This window comes from Dipodomys ordii, unplaced genomic scaffold (assembly GCF_000151885.1).
Source record: "Dipodomys ordii isolate 6190 unplaced genomic scaffold, Dord_2.0 Scaffold4, whole genome shotgun sequence".
NCBI classification, from domain to species: Eukaryota; Metazoa; Chordata; class Mammalia; order Rodentia; family Heteromyidae; genus Dipodomys; species Dipodomys ordii.
Genome location: NW_012267220.1, coordinates 33,870,414 through 33,888,437, shown reverse-complemented (window position 1 = coordinate 33,888,437; position 18,024 = coordinate 33,870,414). Strand labels below are relative to the sequence as shown.

Below are 18,024 nucleotides of genomic sequence, written 5' to 3'. Positions count from 1 at the left end.
ATAGATAGATAGATAGATAGATAGATAGATAGATAGATAGATAGATAGATAGATAGATAGATAGATAGATAGATAGATAGATAGATAGATAGATACACATATATGTTTATTTGTTTGTTTATTTCCAGGTCTTCTAGTCTGTTCAATTGGTCTTCAGGTCTGCTTTTATACTCAAACTGTTTTTGTTACTATGGCTCTGTAGTAGTTTGAAGTCTGGCATTTTGTGGAGGGTGGGGTTGGGGGGGGGAGCGGTGTGGATGTGGTTGTAAGTCCTGGAGCTTGAAATCAGAGCCTGGGCCCTGGGCACTGTCTCTGAGCTTTTTTGTTGTTTTGTTTTGTTTTTGTTTTTTGCTAAAGGCTACCATTCTACCACTTGAGCTATAGTTCCACTTCTGGGTTTTTTTAATGATAACTAGAGATAAGAGTCTCACAGATTTTCCTGTCTGTGATGGCTTTAAACCTTAATCTTCATATCTCAGCCTCCTTAATAGTTAAGATTACAGGTGTGAGCACCCAGTTTGCTTCTTTTTGTTTCAAAAAAATGTATATCTGTGTGAAGAATAATAACCTCCTTGTCACATAAAGTTTTCTTTTACTGCTTTTAAATTCTTTCAGCCTTTCATTTTGATGATAATGTACCCCAGTAAGGTGCACTTGAGGAAGTTCAATTATCATAGATCTGGGTTCCATATTTCTTTCAGAACTTGGGGAGAATTAGTCAAGCTTTTTATTAAATAAGCTTTTTATGATATTTTGCATCACGTTTCCTTTGAGAAAGCCTATAATATGAATTTACATAGTGGTGTCATATAAGCCCTGTACCCTTCATCACTCTCTACTTTTTTTCCCAGAGGATTTGCCTTCAAGCTACAGTCCTCTGCTCTACCAGCTGAACTATGGAAGGGAGCTTGCCTTCAAGCTCAAGGACTCTTTATTTCATTTGACCTAGTCTTCTCTTAAAGCTCTCAATTGCATTTCTATTTCATTCATTAAATTCTTTAATATTGTGCTTGGTTATTATATCTATCTGTATTGAATTTATCAGCCATATCATTATTTATTTTTCTGTTTTTAATAAATTTTCTTTTATTCAAGAAGTGTCCTTGACAAAGGATGAACAAATACAGCAATGGTGCTCACTGGACACTGTGTTGAAAATGAACTATACCACTTATGGATGAGGATGGGAGGGGAAAACCGGCAGAGAGCAAGGGAAAGGGTAACAAAGTCCAAAAAGTATACTCTACTTGACTTGCATAGCCCCTCTGTACATCACCATTATAAAGACAATTTTAAAAACTTTTTTGGAATAGAGTACACTGTAAAATTTTTAAACAAATATCCTTACAGTCACTATTTCATATTCCTTTTTTTAGACAACTCATAAATTTCTTTATTTGATGTCACTCAGTACAGAATTTCCCTTTGGTGATATGAAGTTTTCTTTACTTTTTATGTTTCTTATAAACTTGTTATCTGCACATCTTTTTCCTATTGTGAAAATACTGTACAGAGGGGTTACAATTACATGGGCAAGATAATGAGTACATTTCTTATCAAGCATTGTAGCCTCCTCCTTTGTTTCCCCTTCCCATCCCTTCCAAGCCTCCTCCCGCCCCAATCCTCTCCCCACCCCACCCCCACCAAAATGGTAAAGTTCGTTTTCGACATGACAACTTGTACTTCTCATTGTTGCAACAGGTCCACCTGAATCCTTATTTAAACAACTTGTTTTTCCCCTTCCCCTCCACAAATTATACCGACATCAAATACAGTGAAAGCAGGGGTTATACTGTGGGGGAGGGACATACAAAGCAACAAAGAAAAACAAATGCATGAAAGAAAAAAAACACTTAAATACATATCTTAGGGTTCATTTTCCTAACATCATTATCTGCACATCTTATGAAACAGTTGCCTCCTCCAAATTTTTCATAGGGAAATAACTCTTAAATGTATGTTGGTCTTAGGATGCTGGTGGCAAAGAGTGTGTTCTGGTTCAGAACAGAAACGGTACTGTAGTTTGGGAAGCTACTTTAAATGTGTTCAGTGTCAATGGTGACCTATGAGTGCTTCGGTGCCTCTGCTATGGGAGTCTGTAATAGCAATGGTGGCAGAGCAAATTGATAGGTTTCTTGATGGAATGGTTGCTAGAAGTCCCCTTATTGTCATTTTGCCCACAATAAGACAACTTAACAGAAGCCTGTTAATGTCAGGTTGACCGCTCCCACAGGCAGCCTGGCTCTATGTGTTCTATGGCACAAGTTTTCACAGTGTCTATGGAGCTCAGATTCTTGGCAATGTCTCACTGACCTCCTGTCATCTATGACACAGATACAAGAAGGTTAATCACTGAAGCATGAGAGATGCAGGTTTTCCACCTAGACTGGAACCAGAAGCACTTCTTAGTATTTCAGTGTGGATAAGGGACTTAACTGTGGCTTGGAATGCCTCTGGAAAAGAAGGGGCATTTCAATGGCTTTGGCTTCAAGAAGAAGGCCACAGTTGTAATTCAGACCCAAGAGCCAACATGACACAACTTGAGCACCAAAAGAAGCATCATGGAAAATTAAAAAAAAAAAAGAAGTATCATGTAGATATTTAGAAATGATGGAAACTGTAATGATCTAGTCCCTGTGAAGCTGAATGATGCAGTAGTATTCAGGTATGGTGAGATGTAGCTGTAGAATCAACCCTGGGGGTTGGTGGGGAAGGAGGGAGAGGGGGACAGAGGGGAGGTGTCAGGAAATGCTGGCATGATAGTTCCATTACTCAGGGAGACAGAAAGCCCATCAAACTCTGGAGAACTAGTCCAGTCACAAAGATTCTGGGCTTTCAGAGTAGCTACATAAGTCTCTTTTTTTCTATTGGAAAAGATGCCACATCAGTTGAGGTATCTGGGGATAAAGTTTGTCTGCAGAGCTCTGAGGAGCCCAGTGACAGGGCAAAGAAGCATCTGGTATGGGACAACTGAATACTTTCTAAGTAATTTGTTCCCGCATGGCAGACAGCTATAGCACCTAATGGAGCTATGCCATACTACAATCTATGAGTGTGGTTCAGGGATGGTGGGACTATGTAAATAACACAGAGTACACACACTAGCTCTGGTTTCAAGATGGCACAGGGCAGTAACAGCTCAGATGTGGAGACCTTGGTTTATGGACTGTGAGGATTACAGAATTACTCAGTATCAAATACTGCAGCGTCACTGTAGTCATAGGAAGCCCACATCTTATCTTTTTTCCTTCAAGAAGTTACTCTTGGCTCTGAACTTACTCAACTTAGGAGGACAAGATTGGCAGAAGCAAGGTGGTTCCTCCTGGATTCAGAATTCAGTGGTTTGAATGTCTGTGCTCCACAAGGTTCTAGCTCTTTCTTATTGCATTATGGTAATGCCCTTTTGTAACTCAGTTTGAAATGTTGTTTACTCAATTTCCTTAATCCTTTTCTTAAGCAGTAACAAGCTTTAAGCAACTCCACCTGTCCATCTCACTGATATCATTATATTTCTTTTTACACTTATTATGTTTTGATTTTAGATCATAGTTTTATATTTTTATAGGTCATATATTTTACTGTCAACAGAGCATTTAGCTATTCTCTTGGATCTAGTCTTTTGTCATCTAATGCTTTGTGCGTTTTTGTTACTATTTGTTATTAAGAGTGTATTGCTGGTGCCGGGAATGTTGCTTAGTGGTAGAATGCTTGCCTTGCATGCATGAAGCCCTGGGTTCGATTCCTCAGCACCAGATAAACAGAAAATTGGTGCTGTGGCTTGAGTGGCAGAGGGCTAGCCTTGAGCAAAAGAAGCTCAGAGACAGTGCTCAGGCTCTGAGTTCAAGCCCCTAGACTGGCATCTAGATACACAGACAGACAGACAGACAGACAGACAGACAGACAGACAGACAGATAGATAGATAGATAGATAGATAGATAGACAGATAGATAGACAGACAGACAGACAGACAGACAGATATAAAGGGTGTATTGCAGTCTTGGTGGTCATTAAATTTTTATCTGATATGCACAATAAATAATGCTAGAAAACAATATTTAAGGACAAGCATTACTTAAAAGTGCATGCATTAACTTACAAAACTAGCCAGGCACCAGTGGTTTATGTAATCCCACTTACTGATGAGGCTAGTTGTAAGGACTGTAGTTCAATGCCAGCCTGGGGAGAAAAGTCCAAGGGACTCTTCTGTCCAATTAAACATCAAAGAGCCAGACATAGAGCTATGGCTCAAGCCCTAGAGTATTACCCTTGAGCACAAAAGTTCAAGGACTGTGTCCAGGCCCTGAGGTCAAGCCTCAGAACTGGCTAAAACAAAAACAAAAACAAAAACGTAAAGTATATTTAAAGGTTACTATCTTCCTAGAAGAAAAAATGTGATTTTCAAATATATCTTACTAAAACAAGATAATGTTTCCAACTTTTTTCTTAGCATTATACATACATAAGAAATTGATATGCTTTCTACCAACCGATTCAGGGCCACAGTCACATTCCTCTCCACCCTCCACTACTCCATTGCCACATTTTCCACCCAATGCTGGACTTTGCCTTTCAACAAGGTTTTTCTCAAGACACTGTAGCCTGTCCTCAGATGCAAAGAATTTGAACTCATCCAAGCTACAAGTGCTGAACTCCTTGATACCCCCGTAGTTCCTGAAACAAGACAAAAAAAAAATTTTGCCCTCATTTGATGTTTGTATGAAAGATTTCAATAACATTACGCTTTGTGGAAAAACAATAAACACTCTAATAACACTTTAATAACATTTTAATAGTTTTATAACTCCACTAAGAAAAATGAAAAAATAATGTATTTTAAATTTCTTTTATGTAATATGTTTATGCAAGACCAAGTACAGAAAAATCTCTCCATACCTGTAAAGGATTAGTTTCAAGGTCCCAGGTGCACTCCAATCCTAGATATCCCCCAGATATGCAAATCCACAGATACTCAAGTTTCTCTCTCTCTCTCTCTCTCTCTCTGTATATATATATATATATATATATATATATATACATATATATAATATGTATTACATATTATATATATATAAATACTATATGCTAGAGTGTTAGCCTTGAGCACAAAAGTTCAGGGACAGTGTCCAGGCACTGAGTTCCCCAGGATTGGCAAAAACAAATACATAGATATGTGTTTACATGTATATATATTTATACATGTATATACATATATGCATGTATTTATACATGTATTTGCATATATGTATATAAACACATATATTTGAGTGAGTATATATACACAAATATTGTGTCATATAATATACCGATATGGATATATTATACATATCCATATACATTATATATACACATATACATAATATGGATATATTATATACCATTTTATGACTATATTAAACTTCTATATATGTATATATAAATACATATGAATAATTTATAGTATTATATCAAATTTCCCTACATGCCACACACACATTCACAAACACACTCTCCCACAAGCATACATACCTCCAGCTAGCCACAATAAAGCTTAAAATGGAGCTTTGGCTCAGGTGGAAGAGCACCAGCTTTGAGTGAAGTAGCAAAGGACAGCTTATAGGCCCTGAGTTTAAGCTCTAGTAACAGCATAAAAAATAAGAAAAAAATTTAAATTGTTTAAAATAACAAGACAAACCTATGTATGTATTTGATAATGGAAAGGGTCTTACACAGCTTTGGGCATCATTGTACAAACACCTCTTGGACAATAGCAGGCCTGGGATGTATCCAAACTTAATCCCAGACCAAGGCTCAGCACTTGCACAAAAATGATGGTATACGACTCTAAGGAGAACCCATCTGGATACTAAAATATGAATTAAAAAGAAAGAAAAGGATAATCAGTCGAAAAATATTGATTGAAAAGCATATATATATATATATATATATATGAAACCTCATAAAAATTTTAAGGGAATGAAAGATACCAATGTGGTGGCAATTATAGACTTGTATAAATGCTTTGATAATAGGCTCCACACTTCAAAATACTTAGGAAATTCTGAAATAGGAACTAGTGAGATGAAACTCAATAATGTCTGATTACATACCACAGCAATTCCTACATCGTAATTCTCATCACATATTTTTCCTGGAAATACAGCACCTGCTTGAATAGGATTTTTCTGAAAACTAAAATTAATAATTTTACAGATTAGACATTTTAAGGTAGTATTACTAATGATAATTATTTTCATAGCAGCAAGCATAGTTTAACCATTATGAGGCAAATGCCATGCTAGTCTAAGGATAGTATTTAAATGCATTTATCTCAATACTTCAATTTTGCACATTTCAATAGTAAGAATATTTCAGTATATCAATGTTGAATTTGATAAACATCCAGTAATAAAAGGACAATATCTAGTACTTTATACAAATTCCCCTTCTACTAATAGTTACGGTTTTCATTCTATGTTCACATCCCTAAAATATTTTTCATGGCCTCCTTACTCATTAATTATCTAAAAGTAATTAGACTTTGGCACATGAGATTCTAGGTAGTCTGACAGTTTAACATATTTGTTTTATTACAAAATATAATATAACAATTAATTAGATAAGCAAGAATTTAGAGATTTGGTAACAGATAATACCAGTTTACAAATCCCAAAGAAATTATAACATTCACAATTAAGCTTTTAGCTACTTCAATTCCTATAATATGTTTTTCTCCAGTGTCATTGTTTTATCTTGTTTTAATTATAGTGAGAAGAGATACATATAGTCTACTTCTCAGTTTTTAAATGTACAATGCATTATTAGTAACTAAGCATAAATACTATACAGGGGATCTTTCGGAAAGTCAATGGTCTTTGATAAAATATTTTTATTAATTTTGTTTTGCATTAGTTCCTAATGAGGAACAAAGAATTCTAATTTAAGCTGAAACCGGTGCCTCACACCTGAAATTTTAGCTGCTCAGGAGACTGAGATCTGAGAACTAAAGTTCAAAACCAGCCTAGAAAGAAAAAATATCTGAGATTGTTTTTTCTCCACTTAATCAGCAAAAAGCTAGAAGTGGAGGAATGACTCATCAGCCTTGAGTGTAAAAGGTAAGGAACAGTGCCAAGGTTTTGAGTTCAAGCCCCAGTATCAGCACACACACAAAATTAGCTTGCTTATATGTTTAAATATCTGTCAAGTCATCAAATCTGCAAAGTACACAATTAGCATATATGTTATTTTGGAATATTCCTTGAGTGATATAAAGTCTAGAATATTATACTTACACAAATAAATATGATATATGAAGTGTTGGAGTGTCAAGATGATCATGATTCCATTTTAAAAAATCAAGTAACATCAGATCAACTCGTCCATCAGTTGGAATCTCATTATCATTAGACCAGATTTCAATAGAATTTATTACAACACTTAGTTTTAACTGGGCAAGCATCTGAAAAGCAAAGGTAAAGAAGAAATCTTAAGTGTATTTGAACATCATGTTAAACTTGTATCTATTGGGTTACAGAGAGTTTTCCAAGAGCATAGCAAAATACTATACACATATCATAGCCTATTATCTATGTATTTACAAAATACACAAAAAAGACTTTAAAAACTTACAGTGTTAGCAAGGCCAATGATCTGAATAACCTTCTGTGTTACAGTCTTTGTGTCAGAGCCCATGTAGTCAAACTGAAAAACATATTATTTTTTAAAAACTAGTGATATAATTAACCTACCATATCTCTTTAAACATACCATGGACTATATTTTAAGCATAGAATGATATTCCACTAGGAATATGGAAAATACCCACTGATATGACAATAATGACTTTACACAAAATATTTAATAATAGGATTCCAAATGATGTTTCATGTACTGGACACTGGGATCAATATGGCAACTAAGATGCTCTTGCCCTTTTGTCACCACAGACACACCTTAGGATTAGTGAGACTGAACCTACACTATCGAATCAGTGTTTCTGTTACACTCCATTCACCAGGAGCTCCAGTAATACATGTATTTAAGCCTTCATGCAACAAATGTAAGTTGAATAATCTCCTTGACCACAAGACTCACATAAACAAATTCAAAAGATTGAATCATAAAGTATATTTCCTCTCCATAATGAAAAAATAAAACTAAAGGGGAAGTGTGTAGTAGGAAAAAATATCCAAACACTTGGGAAACTAGACAGCACATTTCTTAATGCATGGACCAAAGAGAAGGTCTCCAAAGAAAGTTTCAAAAACACATTGAACAAAATAAATTAAAAGTGCAACATGAGAATTTGTAGACACTGCAATGCTGGGAAGGAAACTAATAGCATCAAATCTGTGCTTTCATTTATGACATGAAGATTTGTAATCACAACTTAGTTTAGGATATAGCTTGAAATGTAGTTTGAAATCTGTATACTACTCTATCATAATAAATAGCCTTGGGTGTAGTGTTGGATTTTTAAAATTCTGGTTATGTAATAGTGTTGAAATGTATTCTATGTGGCCACATCAATGTTTTAAATTAAAATGTTTTAATGTTTGAAGGACAAGGGGGAACCAATGCAACAACAATATTCACAAGACAATATGTTAGAAATGATCTGTATTAGGAGGGAAAATAGTCAAAAATGAGGGAAGGGGTAACAAGAAATGTACTCATTATCTTACTTATGCAACTGTAACTCCTCTGGACATCACCTTGATGACTAAAAATATATATTTTTAAAAAAATTTTAATGTCTGATGTGGCCAGCTCCCTTACTTCTTTTTTTATTCAGTGCTGCTTAATCTAATCTTATGTGTCTCTTTTTCACAAGAACTTCCTTTTATGCTGTACTAAGAATATTTAACATGTGATTTACTCTCTTTACAAAAACTTAAATGCACAGTATAATTTGGGGAGGGGAAGGGAAAAAACAAAATGTTTAAACAGGGATACAGGTTGACCTACTGTAACAATGAGATGTACAAGGCACTATGTTGAAAAACAAACTTTATAATTTGGGGAGGTAATAGTTTGGAAGTGGGAGGGAAGGGATGGTAGGGGAAAACAAAGGAGGGGGCAACAATGCTTGATAAGAAATGTACTCATTACTTTGCTCATGTAACTGTAACCCCTTTGTACAGTATTTTCACAATAAAAAACTTATTAAAAAAGAAATCATTTCACTACAAGATATATATATATATATTTCAATATATTTTTCTTTACTACATTCAAATAAAACAAAGAAATCTAAAAAAAAGAAAAACAATAGGTCCTCTGCTATACAGCAAGTCTCTTGAAAACATTTATCTTTACACCACAGAACTTTTACACTGATTGAACAGCAGCCTCCTATTTTCCTCATCTGCCATGGTCTCTAAAACCATAATTTTCCTGTGTCTATGAATTTGACCAGAATTATAATCCTTCTGTGATTGGTTTATTTAATCTAGCATAAGGCCTCCAGATTCACCATTGTTGTCATGTAACACAGGATTTCCTTCTTTTCTAAAGCTGAGAAATACTTTATTGTATATATAAACCACTTTTTTTTTTGTCTATCATGGGGTTCAAACTCTGGGCCTGGGTGCTGTCCCTGAGCAATTTTGCTCAAGGTTAGCACTCTACCACTTTGAACCACAGCACCACTGCTGATTTTCTGCTGGTAAATTGGAGATAAGAGTCTCAAAATATTTCCTGCCCAGGCTGGCTTTGAACTACCATCCTCACATCTCAGCCTCCTGAATGGCACTCAGCTCCCAACTTGTCTTTACCTACCTGCCTGATAGTATTTTAGGTTCTTTCTTTTTTTTGGGGGGGGGTCCATTCATGGGGCCTGAACTCTGACCCTGGGTACTGTCCCTCAGCTCTTCAGCTCAAGGCTAGCGCTCTACCACTTGAGCCACAGCACCACTTCTGGCTTTTTTTTTCTTTTTGCTTATGTGGTGCTGAGGAATCGAACCGAGGGCCTCAGGCATGCAAGGCAAGCGTTCTACCACTGAGCCACCTTCCCAGCCCAGTATTTTAGGTTCTTTCTATATTGTGGCTATTGTGGAAAATATTGTTTCAGTGAACATAAGAATGTATACATTACTTTATATCTTGATTTCAATTTATTTATATTGATATGAACAATTATGAATGGTACATAACAAAAAACAGAGTAGGACCAGGGTCCCAACAAGTCCCTGCTACTGTTCCCCAACCTTTCAAGATTAATTCTCTTTTGGATTTATAAATTGAATCACAACCTAAATATTCCTTGTAACTGGCTTCTTCTGTTCTTTTGTTGAAATCAAGAAAAATGTTCTTTTAGCTGAACCATGTGACTTTTCTGGATGTTCACTTGATCACTAAAGTATATAGATTCATTTTGAACTATTGTTCCACTTTCTTTGGTATTCATGTGTTGAGGATTTATGTCTCTTTGAGAATGAGTGCTAAAGCTTTGACTTTACCCTAAAAAATAAGCCAGGAATTCTATAATTAAATATTATCTGGAAGAATTTGCAGAGCATTGTTCGAATTTCCCCCTTAAAGTCTTGCTAGAATTCCCCAATGAGAGCCTCAAAGTTTCCAGGGCTGAAATACCAAAAGGAACTACAAGCTCAGAGAAAATTAGCAGCTTGCTTGAAATTTTGTAGAGATGAGCACAAGCCCAAATTGCAATAAATATCTTTACTCTTAAATAAATATCCTTATGTTAAAACATGTGTATGATATCACCAGGTAGCAAACATCAAAAACTTTCAGGGAATGGTGATCTGACTTTACAATCAAAATAAGAAACCAAATACTGAACAGACAGAAACACTAGACAAACTGTTGGATGAATTTAAAAACCGCTGTTTTAAGAACATTCAATGAGCTTCAAGAGAAATGATTAAATTTTCTAACAGATTTTAGCAGATAGACAGGAAGAATAATTTTAAGCTAAAACAGAAATCCATGAGCTAAAAAAATATGCTAAGCAAAATGAAAAGCATGATGGAAGACTGGATCAAAGAAGCCAGAGAGACATCAAGCTCTATGACACCCTACTTGATGAGATACTTGATGGAGAAGATAAAGGAACAAAGAATTACACCTGTAATCCTAGCTACTCAGGAGGCTAAAAATCCATAAGATTATGACTGAAAGCCAGACCCAAGTATTGTAAGCAGAAAAGCCCATGAGATTCCAACTTCAATTAACCAGAAAAAAAATTAGAAGACTGCCAGCTAAGCAAGCACACTGAGCAAGAGGAATGAAGCCCTGAGTTCAAACCCCTTGGTATAGAAGAGAGAGACAGAGACAGAGACAGAGAGAGAGAAACCCAAAACTCTATGGGAACATGAGCAATTTCCTACTAGAAGGTCATTTTTAGGAAGAATAGGAGGTGAACTTCACCAACAAGCTCACCATTAGATTTCCAAGACAATCCTCATGTCTCCCACAGCAATATATATTTTATTTAAATGAAGCAGATGTTAGCTGCTTATGCTTTAAAACCTTAGTAAAAAGAATATTTGGGTTAAAATAATTGGTAAAAAAGTAATTATATAAAAGAAGTTTGTACCATTTTCAAATAAATGTATTAATGAAGGCATCAATCGTGACCAAACTAAAACTGAGATTGATAAAAGTATAGAATTACCTCTGATCTCCCAACCAAAGAAATAATTGGGGACTGTGTGGCTTAAGTGTTAGAGTACCTTCCTGACTAGACTCTGAATTCAAATACAAGGACCCTGAAATGAATAAATTAATAGTTTTTGGGTTATGCCACCAAATTTTGGAGTGGCTCACTAAAATAGCTTATGTTTATGTGAGTGCTGGTATTGATATTAATCTAGAAGTTGTCTTAAATTTCTCTTTATATGGTTTTCTTTTCATTATTTTACTGTATGTATGGTATTCAACTTTTTTGTCTTTTCTCTTTTTTGGTACTGGGGATCAAACCCAGGACATTGCACTTGCTAGGCAAGGGCTTTACCACTGAGCTACATCCCAGACCTATGTTATGGTATTTTTAAATATGTCAATTGTAAGCAAAGTGTATATGTGCATGTGTCTTGTATAATCTTTGGTTTTGCTTTTTATTAACTTTTCCTTGAGTTTTAAGTGGAGCACCTATATATTTGAGTTAAAATAGTGCATCTTAATCTTAGCTCCTAATGTGTCCTATTTATGACAAATATGCTAAATATATGATTTTCTTTCTCTTTATTGCCTTTTATGATTTTGCTGCAAATTCTGCTTCCTCTTTCTAATTTTTTGTCTCTTGCTTTTTGTTTTTTGTTTTTTGTTTGTTTGTTTTGGTGCTAATCTTGGGACTCAGGGCTTGGATAATACTGTCCCTAAGCTCTTTTACTCAAAGCTAGAACGCTACCACGTGAGCCACAGCTCCACTTCTGGTTTTTTTTTTCATGGTTAATTGGAGATAACAGTCTTGGAATTTCCTCCCATGGCTAGCTTCAAACCGTGATCCTCAGATGTCAGCCCCCAGACTCACTAGGATTATAGGCATGAGCTACTGGAGCCTGCACTTTAAGTGTTTTCATAATGTTACAAAACTATAATTTCAGCAAGGTTGGAGAGGTGGCTCAAGGATAGATTTTGTGCCTTGCCATAACTTCAGTACTGGAATTAAAAAGAAAAAAATTTTAGGATAGGTATTGGATTTGACTTGGTCAATTTACCTCTATTTTTTAAAAGATTCTTGTTCAAGTATAATTTTTTTTGTCTATTACTATTAAGGAATCAATAAACATTCACACAGGGAGACCAAAAGAGGCTATTTTTAGGACAGAATCACAAGGGTTCAATAGCTATGATCATAGAATATGATGCTTATCAAAATGAGCTCCAAAAATGGAAACAAAAGGTGTTTTTTTTTTACTTCTTGTGGTTTTTTTTTCTATTTTAACCTTTTGTCGACATTTTTTATTTCTGTGTCTTTTGTCTTTTATGTAAGCTTATCTGATTTGGAAAAGGGAAGAGGAATCACAGAAATGGTGGGACAAAGCAGTATGGAGGTTCCTCAAAAGACTAAACATAGAGCTTGCCTATGACGCAGCAGCAATCCCCCTTCTGAGCACTTACCCAAATGACCACAAAAAAGGCCCTACTAAAGCTCCCAGCACAACTATGCTCATCACAGCATTATTTACTATTGCTAAGATTTGGAACCAAACCAGATGCCCCTCAGTAGATGAATGGATCAAGAAAAAAAATTATATATATATATGTGTGTGTGTGTGTGTGTGTGTGTGTGTGTGTATACATATATATATGTATATATGTATGAATTCTATGCTTCCATCAGAAAGAATGGCATCACCCCATTTGTAAGGAAATGGAAAGACTTGGGGAAAAAAATCATATTAAGTGAAATAAGCCAGACCCAAAAGAAACACAGGTCCCATGGTTTCCCTCACTTGTAATAATTAGTATATGTTTAGCATAATCCTAGCAGATAAGCAGAATAGCAATAGCTATGTGCATATGACCATATATGATGATACTAAGCAAAATGAACTCACAAGATGTTTTTCTTTGTTGCTGTTATTGTTTTCAATATACTATGTGATTTTTTGTTTCTTTTGTATGTTCTTCCCCCTACAGTATATCCACTGTTGTCACTGTATTTGATTTTGGTACCCTGGTTTTTATATACATTTATGTAAATTAGGGAAGGGAAGAGAAACAACAGAATGGTGATGCAAAAGACAAGTGGGGAACCAATGCAGCAGCAATATACACAAGACAGTATGTTGGAAATGATCTGTACAACTAAGGGGGCTGGGAGAAAGGGAAAGATGGAGGAAAATGAGGGGGTAAAACTACCTTACTTATATGTAATTGTAACTTCTCTGTACATCACTTTGACAATAATTTTTTTTAAGGTGAACTAGGAAGTGGCGCTGTGGCTCAAGTGGTAGAGCACTAGCCTTGAGCTGAAGAGCTGTGTGCCCAGGCCCACAGTTCAAGTCCCACAACCGATAAAAAAAATGGTGAAAATGAGTTATACAACTTGTAGGGGAGGGTAAACAGAAGGGAAAAAAACTGGGAGAAAACAAGGGGAGAGGTGCCACTGTTCAAAAAGAAATGTACTCATTATCTGATTTATGTAATTGTAACCCTCTCTCCATCACATTTACAATAAATTTTTAAAAATTCTTTAGTAAGCCATCAAACTTCATTTTTTGTTCTCCTGCTAACATCTCCTGTCAACATGTAGCCCAGCTTCCCTGCCTCATATTTCTCTTCTCAAATCAACAGATTCCCTTAAGGAGAAAGTAATTTTTATTTTATAATCTGTATCTTAAGCTTTCAATATCTTATTGTTTTGTGGATCTAAGTCTTTTTTTTGTATGATTCCAAGGTTTTTAACTCAGACCTTGTGTTTGCTAGGCAGGCCCTCTACCACTTGAGTCATGCCCTACCCTTTTAAATTTTTTACTGCTTTTTTTAATCTTTCAAATAGGGTCCCATTTTTAGCCCATGCTAGCCTGGACCTCAGTCCTTCTATTTAGGCTGTGTAGCTAATATTACCTTTATCAGCTAATATTAAAAAAAGTTTGGTAAACATTTTTTCCTGGATTGTCTCAAACCTCTATCCTTCATACCACAGCCTCCAAAGTGTCTAGGATTACAAGTTTGAGACAGCATGCCCATCTTTTTATTTGTGTTAACCATTGCTAATGGATATTTGCTTCCTTATGAACTGGGAGCTTTTGTATGACTGATTCTGATCTGTTGGCACTGTGAGTTATCTGCTTGAAGTGACATCTCCAGAGATATACACTATTTGCTTTATTTCAGTGTCCTCAGTTCTAATCAACCTGGGACAAATGTAGTTTCATGGATTTGAATCCCAACCACAAGCCTGAACTTGCATGTTTACTCACAGTTTTTCAATATGAAATTATTTTTCTTTATTTTTTTCTCTTTCGTACATTTGTGGAAAACTGAACAGGAAATCAATGGTATTGTTTTACCCTTTGGATATCAAGAATAATAATATTAGTTTTTGTAGACTACTCATCTAATTAAGCTGAAGTAGTCAAATAGCAATCTGATGAAGGAGCTGACGTGTGAGGATGGGATCTACCCTTTCTTGGAGGTTGTAGTCTTTTTGACAAAGGAAAAATAGTCCCCAAACTTCGGCAAATTACAATGGCTCACCTTTAAAATTAATTAGAAGCCAGACATCAGGAGGTTGAGATCTGAGGATCACAGAAACCAGCCCAGTCAGGAAAGTCTGGGAGTTTCTTATCTCCATTAAACTATGAAAATGCCCAAGGGGGAGCTGTGACTCAAATGGTATAGCACTAGCCTTGAGCAAAAAAGCTCAGGAACAGTGCCCAGGCCCTCTGTTCAAACCCAGGACAGGCATATACACAAAGTAATTAGAATGTTTGTCTATATACAAGATAAATAAGTTAGCAGAAACTAATTCACCATTTTCAGAAAATACAAAATAAAATTGAAAGTGAAGAATACAATTGATTGAAAATTGTCATTGTGTTTGTGAACTCAAACTACAGGTAAAGAATAATACATGAAATAGGACATACCAGGTTTTTTTCCACAACAATATTTATTTGAAGTGATCGAGGATATAACTTGGAAGGTCTGTTTACCTGAAAAACATGTAAGAGGAATCTTGAAAAATTTATAAAACTTTATCTCTTATTGACATTATATAAACTGTCATAAATTAAAGATAGGTTACTGACTCTGTAACTAGGCTGTTTCAAATAAAAAGAATATTTAGGTGCTTTTCAAAGGATCCCACTTAAGTGCTGGGATTGGGCTGGGAAGGTGGCTCAGTGGTAGAGTGCTTGCCGCCTGAGGCCCTGGGTTCGATTCCTCAGCACCACATAAGCAAAAAAAAAGGGAAAAAGCCGGAAGTGGCACTGTGGCTCAAGTGGTAGAGTGCTAGCCTTGAGCTGAAGAGCTGAGGGACAGCGCCCAGGTCCAGAGTTCAGGCCCCACGACTGGAATTCCCTCCCCCCCCAAAAAAGAAGTGCTGGGATTAGTGATTAGTGACGGCTTCTAGTTACACTTTCCAAGTCATAGAAAAAACAGGAAGTTCTGTTTTTATAATAATTGAATTGAAATTTTACTTCAAAAGCATTGCTTTCTTACCTTTCTGATCATTTGTATAATTTCTATGATAGGAGTTTCTGCTACCAATAGTTTAAAAATTATTTTTAGCAAATAATGCAGATATATGGTACTCATAAACTGACACGTTGAATTGAAACTCCTTTGTACAACTACTTGAAGAAGACATTACTAAAGTCTATAATTAATAACAGCTGAGTCATAAATAACAGCAGTTCACTAAAGCCAGTTTTGTGTGTTTGTAAAGAGTCACCACTTTCTTTAATACAGATCTCATGTGACAAATACAATTAACCACTGTAGAACTTTCCTGAAACAAAAACTTAAGATTTTCATTTAAATTATTTAACAATTGAGAAAAAAAAAGAAAGAATTTTTACATGTGAACATCAATGTTTAATGTTTTGGTTTGTTACAGTCATATATCTACAGCTGTTTACAAGATTAATTCCTTGTTCGGGTTTGTTTCTGTATTTTTTGTTGTTATTGTTGTTCATGGGGCTTGAACTTAAGGCCTAAGCACTTTCCCTGAGTTTTTTGCTCAAGGCTAGCACTCCACCACTTTCAGCCACTGTTCCACTTCTGGAGTTAATTGGAGATAAGAGTTTCACAGGGGCTTGGAAGGTGGCTCAGTGGTAGAGTGCTTGCCTTGCAAGCATGATGCCCTGGGTTTGATTCCTTAGCAACACATAAACAGAAAAAGGGGAAGTGGTGCTGTCCCTCAAGTGGCAGGTTAGCCTTGAAGAACTAAAGGACAGTGCCCAGGCCCAGAGTTCAGGCCCAAAGTCCAATGGAAAAAAAAAAAAATCTGTTTAGCTAGGCGCTGGTGGCTCACCCCTGTAATCCTAGCTACTCAGAAGGCTGGGATCTGAGGATCACATTTCAAAGCCAGCCCAGGCAGGAAAGTTCATGAGACTCCAATAAACCACCAGAAAACCGGAAGTGGCACAATGGTTCAAGTGGTAGAGCACTAACTTTGAGCTGAAGAGCTCAGGAAAAGTGCCCAGGCCCAGAGTTCAAGCCCCATGACCAACCAGAAAAAAAAAGTTTTCTGCCCTGGCTGGCTTCAAACCTCCATCATCCTCTTGAGTAGCTAAGATCACAGGCATCCACCAGTGCTGGGCTTAAGTCCTTGTTTTGCACAACTTATCTCAATCTTCATTCAGTCGATCACAGACAGTTGCAGACTATGTACGTGGACTGCCCAGAAACCAAAGGAGAGCTATGAGTATGCCCAAAACATCCTCACTCTTTCTCATGGAGCAGAGGTGGGAAGGTAGTCCCTTCTCCACAACCGGAGAAAAACTCCATCTTTGATACTGAAACAGACCCAGCTAGAGCAGCTAGTGAAACTCAAGCCTGGGAAGAAGACAATAGGAACCACTCAATGGGCCAAAAGGATCTGACCTGCAGCAGGGCTCTGCTCCACCCCAGGGGAGAGTTGCCCCTCTCAGAGGACTCTCCTTAGTGGGTAAACAGAGCCAGAGACTACCTTATCTGGCTGCTGCACAGGAAGCAACTCCAGCCCGTGAGCAATTGGAAACGTTTTACACATAAATCCTGAGATTGACTCCAGGCTGGGCTGATTGAGTCTCTCAGGAGCTAACCCATCAGGGTAAAGCTACTGATTGCTGACAGGCCACACAGCCTTACCTACAACTTAGCCCCATCACAGTAACTCCAAATTAGAGGAAACAGCCACCTCGCTCTTTTGTAATACTCAAAGTAGATTGCCCTCCCACTGAACTAGCTTGGGAGAAGGAACATAAACTCCTGAGTGAGGCAGAGCTTCCTTCAGCCTGCTCAAACAAACTGATTGAAGAAACCAACCAAGCCACAGGACAACCAAACTACAGGCCTGTACTTGATGCTTGCTTTAAAATAGTGTTCTAACTCAGAATTGGTTTGGCTATCATATCCAATGGGCAGAA

General features: G+C 36.5%; 1 protein-coding gene across 1 annotated transcript in view; it reads right to left on the bottom strand.

Moving 5' to 3' along the window:
- LOC105991669 (disintegrin and metalloproteinase domain-containing protein 5-like) overlaps positions 1-18,024 on the bottom strand; it is a 68,558-nt gene that overhangs the window by 39,131 nt on the left and 11,403 nt on the right. Inside the window, exons 6-11 of the mRNA XM_013024343.1 lie at positions 15,541-15,606; positions 7,607-7,678; positions 7,270-7,436; positions 6,088-6,169; positions 5,707-5,843; positions 4,489-4,672 (exon numbers count right to left, since the gene is read on the bottom strand). Of these exons, the coding sequence (XP_012879797.1) occupies positions 4,489-4,672; positions 5,707-5,843; positions 6,088-6,169; positions 7,270-7,436; positions 7,607-7,678; positions 15,541-15,606 (708 nt within the window). The remainder of the gene's footprint in view (positions 1-4,488; positions 4,673-5,706; positions 5,844-6,087; positions 6,170-7,269; positions 7,437-7,606; positions 7,679-15,540; positions 15,607-18,024) is intronic.